Source organism: Globicephala melas, chromosome 17 (assembly GCF_963455315.2).
Source record: "Globicephala melas chromosome 17, mGloMel1.2, whole genome shotgun sequence".
In the NCBI taxonomy this organism is placed as follows: Eukaryota; Metazoa; Chordata; class Mammalia; order Artiodactyla; family Delphinidae; genus Globicephala; species Globicephala melas.
In genome coordinates, this window is record NC_083330.1 from 32623849 (window position 1) to 32639210 (window position 15362).

General features: G+C 42.0%; 2 protein-coding genes across 26 annotated transcripts in view; one reads left to right on the forward strand and one right to left on the reverse strand.

The window, feature by feature from the left end:
- LOC138842386 (receptor-interacting serine/threonine-protein kinase 2-like) overlaps window positions 1-1951 on the reverse strand; it is a 35539-nt gene extending 33588 nt beyond the window's left edge. For 4 of the 9 annotated variants that reach the window (XR_011376817.1, XM_070043965.1, XM_070043964.1 and 1 more), the window contains exon 1: window positions 1286-1728. The gene's annotated coding sequence lies outside the window, so the exon portion shown is untranslated. Of the gene's footprint in view, window positions 1-1117; window positions 1261-1285 lie in introns of those variants that run through there. The other 5 variants (XR_011376819.1, XR_011376818.1, XR_011376816.1 and 2 more) reach the window with 5 other exon arrangements.
- LOC115850920 (uncharacterized) lies at window positions 1264-14698 on the forward strand. 17 transcript variants are annotated; one of them, XM_070043960.1, is made up of 8 exons: window positions 1264-2126; window positions 2435-2481; window positions 3415-3602; window positions 5917-6082; window positions 8756-9043; window positions 9827-9997; window positions 10288-11538; window positions 12538-14698. In XM_070043960.1, the coding sequence occupies exons 1-2, from the start codon at window positions 1421-1423 to the stop codon at window positions 2443-2445; spliced, it is 717 nt and encodes a 238-aa protein (XP_069900061.1). In that variant the 5' UTR covers window positions 1264-1420; the 3' UTR covers window positions 2446-2481; window positions 3415-3602; window positions 5917-6082; window positions 8756-9043; window positions 9827-9997; window positions 10288-11538; window positions 12538-14698. The 17 variants fall into 17 exon arrangements, with proteins under 17 accessions (XP_069900061.1, XP_069900060.1, XP_060142947.1 ...); XM_070043959.1 differs by having other exon boundaries at window positions 1280-2222; XM_060286964.2 differs by having other exon boundaries at window positions 1290-2481; window positions 10288-11595; window positions 12538-12633; window positions 13810-14698.
- The last annotated feature ends 664 nt before the right edge of the window (window positions 14699-15362 follow it).

The window sequence follows — 15362 nt, forward strand, 5'->3', positions numbered from 1 at the left end:
ATTTTAATAGTTGATTCTAAAATACATCTACCCTCTCTAATCAACCACCACCCTTCAAAGTTGACTACATACACATAATTTCCCAGTAATCGCTCCACAGAATTCAAGACCCAGGGTAAATATACCCTGTATATCACTAAATCAGGATTATGGTACACAAGAAGCGGGAACAATTTCTAGAGGTGTCTCAAACTTACTGTGAGATCTAGCCCATCCAAGCCTGATAGCAAGAGAGCAAGTAAAAGCCACAGGCAGATGAAAGTCAATACCATTAGCAGGGCTGAAGCTGAGGAATTTATCTGCTGTTGGATACTGACAGCCTCTAGCTAATCAGGCATCTAGCATGATGTATTTTCACTTTAGATATAGGGGGAGGAGAGGAGAATGTTGCAGTCATGGATGTTAACTCACTAAGAATTGAATGCAGGGCCTAGTTAAATTCCTATTGGAAGGAAAATACACGAGACTAGTGACTAGACTCACTGATTAATATATACGGTTGAAAGGGTTTTCTGGAAACAGGAACTAATCTAGCCTTCCCTTGAAATCTGGACATTGCACTAAACTTGGTCCAGGATGGGAGAGACATTCAAAAGTTTGGGTCATTTAACAGCTTTCTGATTTCAGTTTATTGTTAGCAAAAATAATACAAGTTTCCTCTAGAGACAGGCTTCCTTCCCTGTGACGGTAAGAGGAGAAACTAAATTGAGTTTGATATCTAAACTTTCATGCCTACATGTGTAAACCAAAAACAACAAAAAGCCCAAACCAAAACGTCCCAGACTCTACAGCAGTGCTGTTCAATAAAAATATAATGTGAACCACATATACAATTTGAAATTTTCTAATAGCCACTTTTAAAAAAAGTTAATAGCCACCTATGGCTAAGAGCTACCTATTGGGCAGTGCAGCCCTAGAATTCGACTTCAAAAAAGAAAAAAAAAAGGGAAAAACAAAGCAAACAGAACCCAACTTCAATAAAGAGGACGTTTAGAGTTGGGCTGTGATTGCTGATTTTTGGTGTCTGGAGAAAGGAGGTCCAGGAGTAAGAAAAAAAGGAGAGGGCAGTGAAAAGAAGCGTGATTGCTGCATCTCCAGAGAAGCCTGCTCTCCCCACCATGTTAGCCCAAGCGTTGAACGGCTGCCTAGAGGTGACGAGGTGTGCGGCCGATCCCAAGTGGTCACCGTCGCTTGGGCTTCAGAGCCCGCTTGCCGGGGGTTAGAGCCAGTGGGGTGGGGAACGCAGATTTCGGGGCTCCGCGGTGGAGCCGCCAGGGCGCCCTACCTGTCGAGCAGCGGGCTGTGAATGTGCAGGTGTTTCACGGCCACCCGAACGCGCCAGTCTGCGTGGCGGGCAGAAGACACGGTGCCGGACGCGCCGCGGCTCAGGTAGCGCAAGTCGGCGAGCTTGTGGTACGGGATGGTGGGCAGGGCGCTGCAGATGGCCTCCTCGTTCATGGTAGCGGGTGGCGCGGGCACTCAAGCAGCCGATCGATTCCGGAAGTGCCAGCCGCTCCCGCGGCTCCACCCCCTGCGCGAGCCGTATCGGCAGGCACTACAGCCTGCCGGACATGAGGTCACGAGGCCGTCCATTCTCCGCGCAGCGCACGCCAAGCCGCTGCTTATCCGGAGCCGGAGCGGACTCTTCTCTTCTAGAGACTGGTCAACTCTGCGGCGGCGGGGCGCACAGGGGAGGAGCTTCCTCTCTCCGACCTGGCCCTCCCAGGCGCTGCCAGCCACCCGAGCCCGCCTTTCGGAGCTCCTCCCTCCCCAGACTTCTCACGCGACGTCAGCGGCGGATGCCGAGGCGGGGATGAGGGCCACTGGCCCGCGATCCTCCCAGCAAGGCTCCGGCCTCGGCCTCAGGCCCGAGATCTCCGCCTTGTGGCGACCAGACGACGTGTGCCACACCGGCGGGGCTCGGGCGGGGGCTTGGGAGTGGGGAAGTGAGCCAGGGGCGCTCAATTTGTCTTCTCTCCCCGCAACCCACAAGGTTGGAAAGGTTTTCTTGTGGGGAAATTTCCTCTCCGCAGCTTCACACTCAGTCAGCGGACCCTCCCACCCAGGAGGAATCTCCCCTGGTCCCATCGGCGCGTCTTCCGGGAGTCGCCAAACACCAGACAGAGGTAGCGGGGTGGGTGTGGCAGCTGCCATTTCCTGCGCGGAAAGCCCTTTGAGGACGTGCGGTGGTGACTTACTAGGGCTCCGCGCTTCTCAGCCCGGTGAGTCAGGTAGGGGTGTAGATTCACTTGCTTATCTGGACTCCAGTCTAACCTCACTTGCAACTACTTCAGTCGTGTGGGGGTGGCTGATAAGCCCTGTCAGAGTTTAATCCTGTCTAAACGTTCAGATGTTTAGTTCCCGTTGAGTGCTTCTCTACTAGGGACCTATTTTTCTGACTTTTTTTTTTCTCTCCTGACGTCCATAATTACAGACAGAGATTGAAAAGTAACCTTGAGAGAGTCCCTCCCTTGATTCCAGGTAAGACTGCAAACATTTCTTTCTTATAGATCTGGGAAGAATGCGGTGTTTAATGCCAACCAAAAAAGACTGCAAAGATCTTTTTACCTTAAACAAACACTTTTCTACACCTGAAATGGCTATTTTGCAAAGTGTGGTGCAAATACTATACACAATACCAAGTCCATGCTAGGCATTTAATGAATTCTAAAGCAAAAGTAATAGGGAATGCCTGACTTCAATCAGGGATTTCTGCCTACAGAAAATCAGTGCTTCCTGTATTTTTGTATTGCCTGAAATGAGAGTAGCAGTGTTACATTTTACAATAAATGGAAGCTGTAATGAAAGAGTGTGTTTTAAAATTTGATAATTTAAAATGAAATACTTAGCTTTAAAGATATGGTCTGATAATCTGTGGTTCATTCCTTAATAAGCTTTTTGCTACAAAGAGTGCTCAGAAAACTTTTCCCATTCATTCATTCATTCATCCAGTCAGTTTACAAACAGAATTCTAGAGAAAGAGAACAAAAATTAAGAAGGGAGGAAATGATCAAAATAATAATTCAAGAATTTCTTCCAGGACCAAAAGACAAAGATGTTCATATTTAAAGGACCCACCAGCTACCCACAGTGACTGAAAAAGGACCTATGTTAAAGCACACCATTAAAAAGATCAGAACACTAAGAATAAAGAGAAGATTCTAAAAGTTTTCAGATGGAAGGAGCAGGAATAAACGGATGAGAATTAGAATGGCATTGGGTTTCTCAACAATAACACTTTTATGCTAAAACACTACAGTGAAATTTCAAGTTTTGTAAGACAATAACTTCCAACCTAGAATCCTATAGTCAAACTATCCATCAAGAGTAAGAGTAGAATAAAAACATTTTCACATATACAAGGATGAAAACATTTATTTTCCATCCATCCATCCACCTTTTTTTTTTTTTAAGGGAAAGTTACTAGAGGATGTGCTCCAACGAAACATGAGAGCAAGACAAGAAAGAGAAAGATGTGGGATCCAGAAAAAAGGACCAGGAGAATGTGACGGGAAATTCCAGGGTGAAAGATATGTGGCAGAATTAGAGAGCAGTCGTTTTCACCAGAGAAGGAAGATGGCAGACTCCAAGAAGAAAGACTGGTTAGTGTAATTGAATTTATTTAGATTACTAATTTTGACTATTTGGGTAGTTATATTGATAGATGTTTGATAGATCTAATGAAATACGTGATAAAATTCGAGAGAGAACTTAAAAATATAAGCAAGTAGAAAAAGGAAGCAATTATTAATTCCATGAAAGCTAAAAATTAGACAAGAATGGAAACAGCGTTTCTCCGACTGTTCTGTGGTGAAAATTTTAAGACTTTTTAGAGCTTCTGAAATACTAGTATATTATAAATCTCGAAGGAGAGAACATGCAGCATAGAGCACTATAAAATTTATGTATATTTTTAATTACATTACTTTAAAATTTTTAAAAATTAGTATTCACACGGTTCAAAATTTAAAAGTGTAACAGACAGATAATTCAATAGAAAATTAGGCAAAACACCTAGATACTTCACACAAGGGTATATCTAAATAGCAAATAGTAAATGCATGTGAAAAGGTGCTCGACCTCATCAGTCATTAGAGAACTGCAAGTTAAAACCACAGTGCAATATCACTACACAAATACAAGAATAATTAAAATTAAAAAGACAGAATATAGCAAGTGTGGGTGAGGTTTTGTAACAATTGGAGCTCTTGCACATTGCTGGTGGGAGTGTCAATTGGTACAATCAATTTTGCAAACTGTATGGCAGTACTATTAAAATTGCAGATATGCAGATCCTCAGCAATTCCTTGCCTAGGTATATGGACATGCATATGCATATACTAGAAAGTTCATAGTAGTGCTATTTATAATAGCTTCAAACTGGAAATTACCCAAATATCCATAAATAGTGGAATGGGTAAATGATTTGTGGCCCATTTTTTTACACAGTGGGATACTAAACAGCAATGATATTGAGCAGTGTGCAATATTGATGAATTGCACAAATACAATACTGAATGAAAAAGCTAGACACAGAAGAGTATACATTTTATGAGTCAATTCCTATTAAGTACAGAAACAAGCAAAACTAGCCTATGCTTTTAGAAATCAGGGTAATGTCTACTCTTGTAGAGTGGTCATAGTGACTAGAAGGGACAGGATGAGGCCTCTGGGGTGATAGAAATGTTCTGTTTCTTGATCTAGGACCTAGACTCTTGGTGCCAGTTGCATGGGTATGTTCAGTTATGAAAATTCTTTGAGGTTACACAATGTGCACTTTTCTGTATATATATATATGTTACACTTCAATAAAAGGTTAATAGGTTTAAATACAAAATAAATAATACATGTGGGTGTATATTATGTCTCTTACTTTTATTTAATTAGTATTACAATATATACCTGTTCACCTTGCTTGTCTTTCACTTAGTAATCTATTTCAGATATCTTTCCATACAAATGCATAAAAAGCTTTCTCAACTTTTTTTTTTTAAATGATAGATATGCCATAATTTACCCCTCATTGGTGGACACTTAGCTGGTTTCCACATATTTACTGTTACAAATTATGCTGCAATAAGTAATCATTACGTATGTCATTTCATACATGTGTAAGTGTATCCATATATATGCCCTAGAAGCTGAACTGCTGGACAAAAGAGTTATGTTCATTTGTAGTTTTGGTTTGTATTGTTGAATTGACCTTCACTGAGGTTGTTCCAGTTTTCTTTTTCTGCAGACAAATGAGAGTGCTGTTTTTCCACACACCTTCTTTCATTTCTTTTCGAGATAGATAGTATAATATTGATCTGCTGATTCCTGTATTTCAGTGCTTCTAAACTCATTTAAATGCTAAGATTCTTTTTATTGCAGACCTTCTAAATATCTGGCTTCAATTTTTTATCACAACCTCAAACTTTAGCTTTCATGATAGTTTCACCATTATACAGCTTAAAAAATATGTATTCTTAGTGATATGTACAGTGTTTAATTAATGCCCATAATGAATGGCTGATGACAGGAAACCTAAAGAATACTGATGCTAAACTACATCAACTAAATGAGAAACAAAAAACATGAGAATAATTATGCAAATTAGGCTAAAAAACAAGCCTCACACCTATATGTTGAATTCATCTATTCAAAATTCTGTAGAATCATATTAAGTCATATTTTCCATTTACTGAGAATAAAGGTTATTTATATCTGCATGTGCTATTTTAGGGACATGGTAGCTTGAAATGGCATGCTTGAAATCTCTCATAGTCTGTTTTTTTGTTTTGCTTGTTTTTTTAACTTCAATGCCTTTTATTCCTGTAAGTTCTTTTTATTTATTTATTTTTCTAATTTTTTAAAAAATTAATTTTTATTGGAGTATAGTTGCTTTACAGTGTTGTGTTAATTTCTACTGTACAGCAAAGTGAATCAGCTATATGTATACATATAATGTCCATGGACAGAGGAATGGATAAAAAAGATGTGGTATATATATACAATGGAATGTTATTCAGCCATAAAAAGGAATGAAATTGGGTCATTTGTAGAGACGTGGATGGAGCCAGAGACTGTCATAAAGAGTGAAGTAAGTCAGAAAGAGAAAAACAGATATCATATATTAACGTTTATATGTGGAATCTAGAAAAATGGTATAGATGATCTTATTTGCAAAGCAGAAATAGAGACACAGATGTAGAGGACAAACGTATTGACACCAAGGGAGGAAGTGGGGGCGGGTGGGATGAATTGGGAGATTGGGATCGACATATATACACTATTGCTACTATGTATAAAATAGATAACTAATGAGAACCTACTGTATATAGCTCAAGGAACTCTACTCAATGCTCTGTGGTGACCTAAATGGGAAGGAAATCCAAAAAAAGAGGGGATATATCTCATAGTCTTTTAAATTAGAAACAAGACAGAAAAGTTGAAAAATAAACCACTTAAAAAAGTACAAATGCAAGAATTTAAAACATCTCATATTCTAATTTTTTCTATTCTTTGGTCTGAAAGCATCTGGTAACCATTGGGGGAAAATGGGTGAAGGATATGTGGGACCTCTCTGTATTATTTTTACAACTTCCTGTGAGTCTATTATTATCTCCAAATAAAAAGTTTTAAAAAGTTGTACCTGGGTGTATTAGTTTCCAGGGACTGCCATAACAAAGAACCACAAGAATTATAAAAAGGTATGTAAATGAGAAGTAAGGCTTCCTGATTCTTCAGATCTCCAGTTCACCTTCCGTAAGACAACAAATAAATTTAACAAATATTATGTGCCATAATGCTAGGTGCTGGAAATAGAGGGATAACAAAAGACACGTGGTCTCTGTCCTTAAAATGCTTTTAGTGTTCTAAGGGAGAGAGAACCTAAGCATACAATTACAGTACACACTACATGTGTAACACTGGGTAGGCCCCTTAACCTCTTGGTTTTTTGAAGTCCTCAGTTGTAAAAATGTGAGGGTGCTATGAATTTATATTTGGGGCACGACAAGGTCGAGAAGAGTGTGTCTTTTCCTTTATTCTTCCAAACTGGAATGTCTTCCCTCTCTTGCGCATGGGTCCAAATCTCACTTGTCCTTCAGGCCGACTGCCAAGGAGCCTTCCCTGATTCCCCAGGCCACACAAATCTCTGCCTCTTAGGGTCAGTGCCATACAACCTAGCTGTCTCTTACGTTAATCTTGTCTCTCAAGCCAAACTCAGAATATGGGTCTCTCTTGCCCTCCTGTGGCCCCTGCGGCTGTGCCAGCCCACCGGCACACCCCACGTGGGGTGTCTACTACACTAGGGCATGGGTGGGGAGGCCCAGGGGTGAGGGGCGAGGCAGAGTACCTTTGCCTCTACCCTGTTCTCCTCCACAAAACTGCCCCTCCTCCTCAAGCCTGCCCCTCAAGTCAAAGGTTCCATATATGACCTCACTGGGTAGTGATGCCCTCACAGGCATTCTCAGAGTTTCCATGGCAGCATAACTGTGCAAACGGGCTGCACTCAGAGAAACTTCTCTACCAGTTCTCCACCAGATACCAATCTTTTTGGCTGTCTGTGTGAGAATGTGTGACCGGATAGTGTATGTGTACTCTAACCTGTGCTCTGTTCCCTGGGTGGGCAGTGCAGCAGGTACACCCAGACAGGGCAACTCTACAGGAGGTATGATACACACACAACCTCACCTGGCTGGCACATGTTCCTGTGGGGGTTGCCAACTACGTACAGCTGAGCACTTTCCCAGATGTAAGTAATACCGGTGACCTGGGACGCCTTCAGGGACGCACAGTTCTCACTGCTGAGGACAAGTGAAAGGTCATCCCTGGACAAGTGTGCAGGACGGTTCTGAGCTTTATAAATGTAGCCTTACCCTTTGGGCTACAGGATGCTTCCATTCAGACCCTTTCCTGATTGGCCTCTTAACAAAAGACAAGTGCATTTTTGTTGGCAAATTGTAAATGGAGCGGTTTGAGGAACCGGACCACTCTTGAACCGCACCTCCAAACCCAGGCACCACTGTGCTATCATGGAGACATCTATATCGGTCCCCTCAGACACATCCCTTACTGAGTTGCTGAGTACTAGGGGAGAGGGTGTTGCCATATTGATGGGAAGACCGTAAGAACGAAGGGGGGGGGGTGATGAAGTGCTAATGAGACTGGAGGGCTGAGGAGATGGTGTCCCAGGAGGCTGGGTTGATGTGAGCCTAGACTTGGTACCCAGAACCCGGTTCTGAGTCTCCTGATCACTCTGCCTCAGTATTTGTCCTTGTTCTAATCGACATAAAAGTATTAGACAGCTAGAGTTCAGTGTGGTTGAAATAGGCAGTATAAATGGGGCCAAGAGGGGTTGCCAAGGTGGGCAGGGTTCTTAACCAATTTATATTAGATTATTTTTTTTCAAAACTTGAAAGACATTTCCATGAAAGCCTCAGAAGTGACAGACTGCAAGAAATGTTTTCTCTGTTGCGGAAGGGAGAGATGGAGAGGATCATGATTGCAATTACTTTCGGGTTCTACTGTTTTCCCTGGGAACGGTGAAGAGACTTCCTCATCTGCTGCAGCCCTAGGCTCTAGGGATTGCTTTTGCAGCCAGTGTCCCTTCTCTAGGGACTCATAGAGATGATGGGCCAAGGCTGTGTTTTGGACGTCAAGTAGATTAAAAGGTCTTCAGCCAGAAACTGGGAGAGACATGAGAGAGGGAAATTCTGGCAGGAGACTGTGCACAGCAGAAGTGACTGATCAGTTCTGATTTTCTTTGCAGCAGCAGTGCCTCCCGTTTCTCGTCCTACACCTGGTCACTACCATGTCCTGTACCGCGGGTGTGGAGAAACGCAGTTGGGCTGGCACGGGGAGACATACTGCCTGGTTGGCGGCTACCGGCTCTACGGGGATGTTCCTTTGGCCATGCCAGCTAAGGTAGACGCAGAGAAGCCAGTCCCCAGACGTGCTCCGAAGAGAAAGCACTCTCTGGAATGGTCGGACGAAGACCTGGGTTGCCCCAGACCCAAAATCCGGCGATTGGAGCTTTCAAGCAGCACAGGAATACAAGGTGCTTTGATTGTCAAGCAGGGTGGCCCAACCTCTGGGCACATCGCCTCTGCAAGAGCCACAGTAAACGAATGTCCCATATTTGCTCTTTCAAGGTCGGCAGCAGGGAGTCCCCTCCTAAAGAAGGTTCTCTCTCATTGCCACACTATCCAAGGTTGCCACAAATGTTCCTTCCTGTGGGCCTCATCAGGCTAAGGGCAGAGTTGTCTCTTTGCTTCTCTGAGTCGCACCATATGGTCTTAGTAACACCCCTTCACCCTGTTGACCATGTTTTTCACGGGGGCTGCTGCTGAGGCTTTATCTCATCCTTTCATGGTAGAGAGAGAGAGGATTCTAATGAATTTTACTTCCACGGGAGAGCGGAGTGTTATGATTATGTTGTCATTTTCTATGATGTCCTTTTGTCATGAATTTCTTTTCAATTTCATGTTAAAATGGGCCCACCATTCCCACTTTGTGAGGTCATTCAGCACCCTCGTTTTGCACCTTTAACATCTCTCTCAGTATCACTTGGAAATGTTTGAAATGGCATGAGCTTGTCCTCACATTCCTATCAGCTGTAAATCCGGAGCCCCAACATGAACCTAATCATTGAACAGAACACCTCTCCACTACCTGTGTAACACTGGGTAGGCCCCTTAACCTCTTGGTCTTTTTAAGTCCATAGTTGTAAAAATGTGAAGGTGCTATGAATTTATATTTGGGGCAGGACAAGGTAGAGAAGAGTGTGTCTTTGCTTTTATTCTTCCAAACTGGAATGTCTTCCCTCTCTTCCCCTTGGAAGATGCTCCTTTGGCCACGCCAGCCAAGGTGGAAGCAGAGAAGCCAGTCCCCAGATGTGCTCCGAAGAGAAAGCACTCTCCGGAAATGCCGGACGAAGACCTGGGTTGCTCCAGACCCAAAATCCGGCAATTGTAGCATGGTGCCAGGAGGCGGACCCCACAGAATCTTGCAGGTGAGCCATCCTGAAGAGAAGGCAATGGTTTAAATGCCTAAGGCAGGGAATGCCTCTTCCTGCACTGACACCACCACCTCCCCCCCCCCCCCAGCCCACTGCCCACTGCCACAGATTAGAACCTGCATCTTTTTGTCTGAGCCTTCCCCAGCCAGGAGCCTCCTTCTATACTAAATGGCCATAAGCCAGGAGCCTCAGAAACTGAGGTTTGTAATGAGAGTCTGCCCTGAACATCCCAGGGCTGAAGCTGGCCTGGAAGAAACCCTGACGTTCCTCTGCTTAATCCTCAGGGGCCCCTTTGTGAGCTGAAGAAAGAAAAGTCTAGAAAAAACGGATAGCTGGGAGGGGAAGATGGCAGAAGAGTAAGACACGGAGATCACCTTCCTCCCCACAGATACACCAGAAATACATCTACACGTGGAAAAACTCCTACAGAACACCTACTGAATGCTGGCAGAAGACCTCAGACCTCCCAAAAGGCAAGAAACTCCCCACATACCTGGGTAGGGCAAAAGAAAAAAAGAAAAAACAGAGACAAAAGAATAGGGACGGGACCTGCACCAGTGGGAGGGAGCTGTGAAGGAGAAGAGGTTTCCACACACTAGGAAGCCCCTTCGCGGGAGGAGAGTGCGCGTGGCGGAGGGGGGAAGCTTTGGAGCCGTGGAGGAGAGCACAGCCACAGGGGTGCGGAGGGCAAAGCGGAGAGATTCCCGCACAGAGGATAGGTGCCAACTGGCACTCACCAGCCCGAGAGGTTTGTCTGCTCAGCTGCGGGGGTGGGCGGGGCTGCAAGCTGAGGCTCGGGCTTTAGTCAGAGCGCAGGGAGAGGACTGGGGTTGGTGGAGTGAACATAGCCTGAAGGGGTTAGTGCACCACGGCTAGCCGGAAGGGAGTCCGGGAAAAGATCTGGAGCTGCCGAAGAGGCAAGAGACTTTTTCTTCCCTCTTTGTTTCCTGCTGCGCGAGGAGAGGGGATTAAGAGCGCTGCTTAAAGGAGCTCCAGAGACGGGCGCGAGTCGTGGCTAAAAGCGCGGACCCCAGAGACGGGCATGAGACGCTAAGGCTGCTGCTGCCGCCACCAAGAAGCCTGTGTGCGAGCACAGGTCACTATCCACACCCTGCTTCCGGGGAGCCTGTGCAGCCCGCCACAGCCAGGTTCCCGGGATCCAGGGACAACTTCTCCGGGAGAACGCACGGTGAGCCTCAGGCTGGTGCAAAGTCACGCCAGCCTCTGGCGCCGCAGGCTCGCCCCGCACTCCGTGCCCCTCCCTCCCCCCGGCCTGAGTGAGCCAGAGCCCCCGAATCAGCGGCTCCTTTAACCCCGTCTTGTCTGAGTGAAAAACAGACGCCCTCCAGCGACCTACACGCAGAGGCGGGGCCAAATCCAAACCGGAGCCCCTGGGAGCTGTGAGAACAAAGAAGAAAAAGGGATATCTCTCCCAGCAGCCTCAGAAGCAGCGGATTAAAGCTCCACAATCAACTTGATGTACCCTGCATCTGTGGAATACATGAATAGACAACGAATCATCCCAAATTGAGGAGGTGGACTTTGAGAGCAAGATTTATCATTTTTTCCCCTTTACCTCTTTTTCTGAGTGTGTATGTGTATGCTTCTCTGTGAGATTTTGCCTGTATAGCTTTGCTTCCACCATTTGTCCTAGGGTTCTGTCTGTTTTTTTTTAAATTTTTTTCTTAATAATTATTTTTATTTTAATAACTTTATTTTATATTACTTTATCTTCTTTCTTTCTTTCTTTCTTTCTTTCTTTCTTTCTTTCTTTTCTTTCTTTCTTTCTTTCTTTCCTTCCTTCCTTCCTTCCTTCCTTCCTTCTTTCCTTCCCTCATTTAGACAAAGAATCATCCCAAATTGAGCAGGTGGACTTTGAGAGCAAGATTTATGATTTTTTCCCCTCTTCCTCTTTTTGTGAGTTTGTAAGTGTATGCTTCTGTATGAGATTTTGTCTGTATAGCTCTGCTTCCACCATTTATCCAAAGGTTCTATCCGTTCGTTTTTTTCTTAATAAGTAGTTTTTAATTTAATAACTTTATTATATTTTACTTTATTTTATTTTACTTTATCTTCTTTCTTTCTTTCCTTCTTCCTTCCCTCCTCCCTTCCTTCCTTCCTTCCTTCCACCATCCCTCCCTCCCTCCATTCTTTCTTTCTTTCTTTCTTTCCTTCTTTTCTTCTTTCTTTCTTCCTTCCTTAAATTAAATTCAATATAGATATTTAAATTTAAGGTAAAATTAAATTATAATTTGAAATTATATATAGAGTTTTATTTCCTAAAGAATATTTTGGAAATTTCAACTCCTATTTTAACTTATATTTTCAGAGAAGGTATTTGGTCCAAATGAAGAATATCTTCAATTATTGTTCTTCTATTGCAAGCAAAAAAGGATTTATACTTCTTTTCATGAAATACGGTTGTTTGACAACAGAAGGATAAATATTTTATATTTTTAGAAACAACAGTCAGGCTACTGATATTCTTAATGAGTTTTAATAAATCTGAATGCTTCTTATCATCTACTCTTTAGCTGGTACCTGAGGAGTTGTATACCTCCGGGAAGATATGTGCTCCAGACCCGTAAATATGCAGTTCACAGAGCCCACCACCAGAGGACAATAATGAAGTAAACTCTTGAAACCATGTAGTGAAAATAGTGGGAGTTTAAATAAAAGCAACATTTCACAGTATGCTTTTCTGACCAATCTTATATCTAATACCCTAATGGATTATATGTACATGGATTCTGAAAAGTCAGCAGCACACTTCACTGGTCAATTTCTATGATAAGGGGACGGAATTTGAGTGTAGAAAAACAGTATACTTACATCTTAAAATTCCACCCCTACAGAATCTACTCACTATTGAAAACTGGTAAGAATAATAGCTTTCTGTGTCTCAGTGACCAGTTAACATTTTCAAGAGTAGAATTTATCTTCCTATGATGCTCAAATACACAGGAAAAATGCATATCTAGGACAATGGATAAACTCTATATGACATGAGAAAATAGTTATTCAAATGGAAAAAGTATAAGATCTACAAGGCACAGTTTTATATGCATTAGTGTGGATATATACATAAAGAAGCTCTAAGAAACATAGAAATCACTTCCAGGAAGCAATTTTAGGTAGAAGAGAATTAACATGGATGAGGAAGAAAAGAGAGTTGGTTTTAAAATAGTTTCATTGACTTGTTTTTTTTTTGTTTGTTTATTTATTTGTTTTATTTATTTGGTCTTTGGAATATAAGAAAACAGTGGCTTTCAGATCAGTATCCCAGTGGAACAAAGGGACTGAGGTCTATCCTGGAGCCCAGCCATTGTTTGACTATCTTGTAATAATACTGGTGAAATACAACCAAACCATTTGAAATACAAGCATCCTCTCTGACAATAAACTTAAGACACCAACATTATATATTAAAGAAAGTAAAGAGAGAATACTGTTTTCTTTAGAGAGAAAGTACAGATCCTGGACCAAATCAATAATGTCAGCAAACCTCATGGGTATAAAATATTCTGCTGCCTATCATTTAGAACATGCCTCTAGAAGAGGGAAACTGGGCGATAATTTCCCCAGATTTTATATTTAATTCAAATATTTTAGATAAGAGGCATCTCTAGTAAAACATTGTATTATTGATTCTTTCCAATATGATAGCTCAGAGGAGTTCCTCTCTCCTTCTCAAATACATATGGGGAAATGGAGGTGGGTGTGGGTTATAGGAAGTATCTAAATAGAGCATAATAATCAACAGTTTGTTTTTTAAAAATAGAAATTTCTATTCAAATTGTTTCCAGAGACAGAAACACACAGAGACAATTCCATGTGACAACAGTGAAAGAGACCAGAGTGATGCAGCTGCAAATCAAACAACTGCCAACACCAGTGATTGATGGCCACCACCAGAATCTGGTTAAGACAAAGAAGGATCCTCCCCTTGAGGCGTCAGAAAGAACATGGCCCTCTCAACACTTTGAGTTTGAACTTCTGGCCTCTAGAGCTGTGATAAAATAAATTTCTGTTCTTTTAAGCTAACAAGTTTGTGGTATCTTGTTATGGTAGCCCTAGAGATGACAGTATTTGATTCCTGAGCTGGCAACTGTATTTTGACTATGTAATGACTATTCCAAGATAATCAACAGACACAAAGATAAAGGCAAAACTGAGACTAAGCCCAGTTCTTTTTATTCCCAGAATAATAAATGATTTTTTAATTAATTTAGATCTCTTTGTCTAACCCCTCTGCTTTTCAGAAGAGTATGTGGGACCAATCAAGTATTCATATGTTATACTTTCATTTTAATTCATCTCAAATTATTTCTAATTCCCCTTATGAGTTCTTACTTGACCCATGAATTATTTAGGAATATATTCTTTAATTTCCATTTGTGATTTTCAACAAATTTCTTTCTGTTAACGATTTCTTATTGCATTCTGTTGTCATCTGAGAGCACTCTTTGTATTGTTTATGTCCTTTAAAATGTACTGAAATTTGTTTTATGGCCTAGCATATAGTATATCCATGTGCATTTGAAAAGAATGTATATTCTGATGCTGTTGGGTGGAATGTTTTATAGATGGCTGTTACGTCTACTTGATTGATAATGCTGTTCAAGGTTTTTATTTTCTTGTTGATTTTCTGTTGTTCTGCTACTGAAAGAAGGGTATTAAAGTATCCAACTATTATTGTAGAACTGTCTGTTTCTCTTTTCTGTTGTGCCGATTTTGCTTCATTGTATTTTGAAGTCCTGTTGTTAGGTGCATATAAGTTTATAATTATTATGCATTCTAGATGGAATAATCATTTTATCATTTTAAAATGTCTTTGTCGCTAGTAAAAATTTTCGTCTTAAAATGTAATTTTTTTCTGATATTTTCTTAGCCACTCCAGTTTTGTTGTTGTTGTTTTGTTTTGTTTTTACTGTTATGGTATATCTATTCCAACCCTTTTACACTTCACCTATATATTTTCTTGTGTTTTTTTTTTTTTTGTAACATCTTTATTGGGGTATAATTGCTTTACAAAGGTGTGTTAGTTTCCGCTTTATAACAAAGTGAATCAGTTACACACACACACATATGTTCCCATATCTCTTCCCGCTTGCATCTCCCTCCCTCCCACCCTCCCTATCCCACCCCTCCAGGCGGTCACAAAGCACCGAGCTGATATCCCTGTGCTACGCGGCTGCTTCCCAATAGTTATCTACCTTACGTTTGTTAGTGTATATATGTCTATGCCTCTCTCCCACTTTGTCACAGATGACCCTTCCCCCTCCCCATATCCTCAAGTCCGTTTTTGATTGAATGCTGGCTATTTTATTTGGCTTTTTTTGTTTTTCTCAGTGGAAAC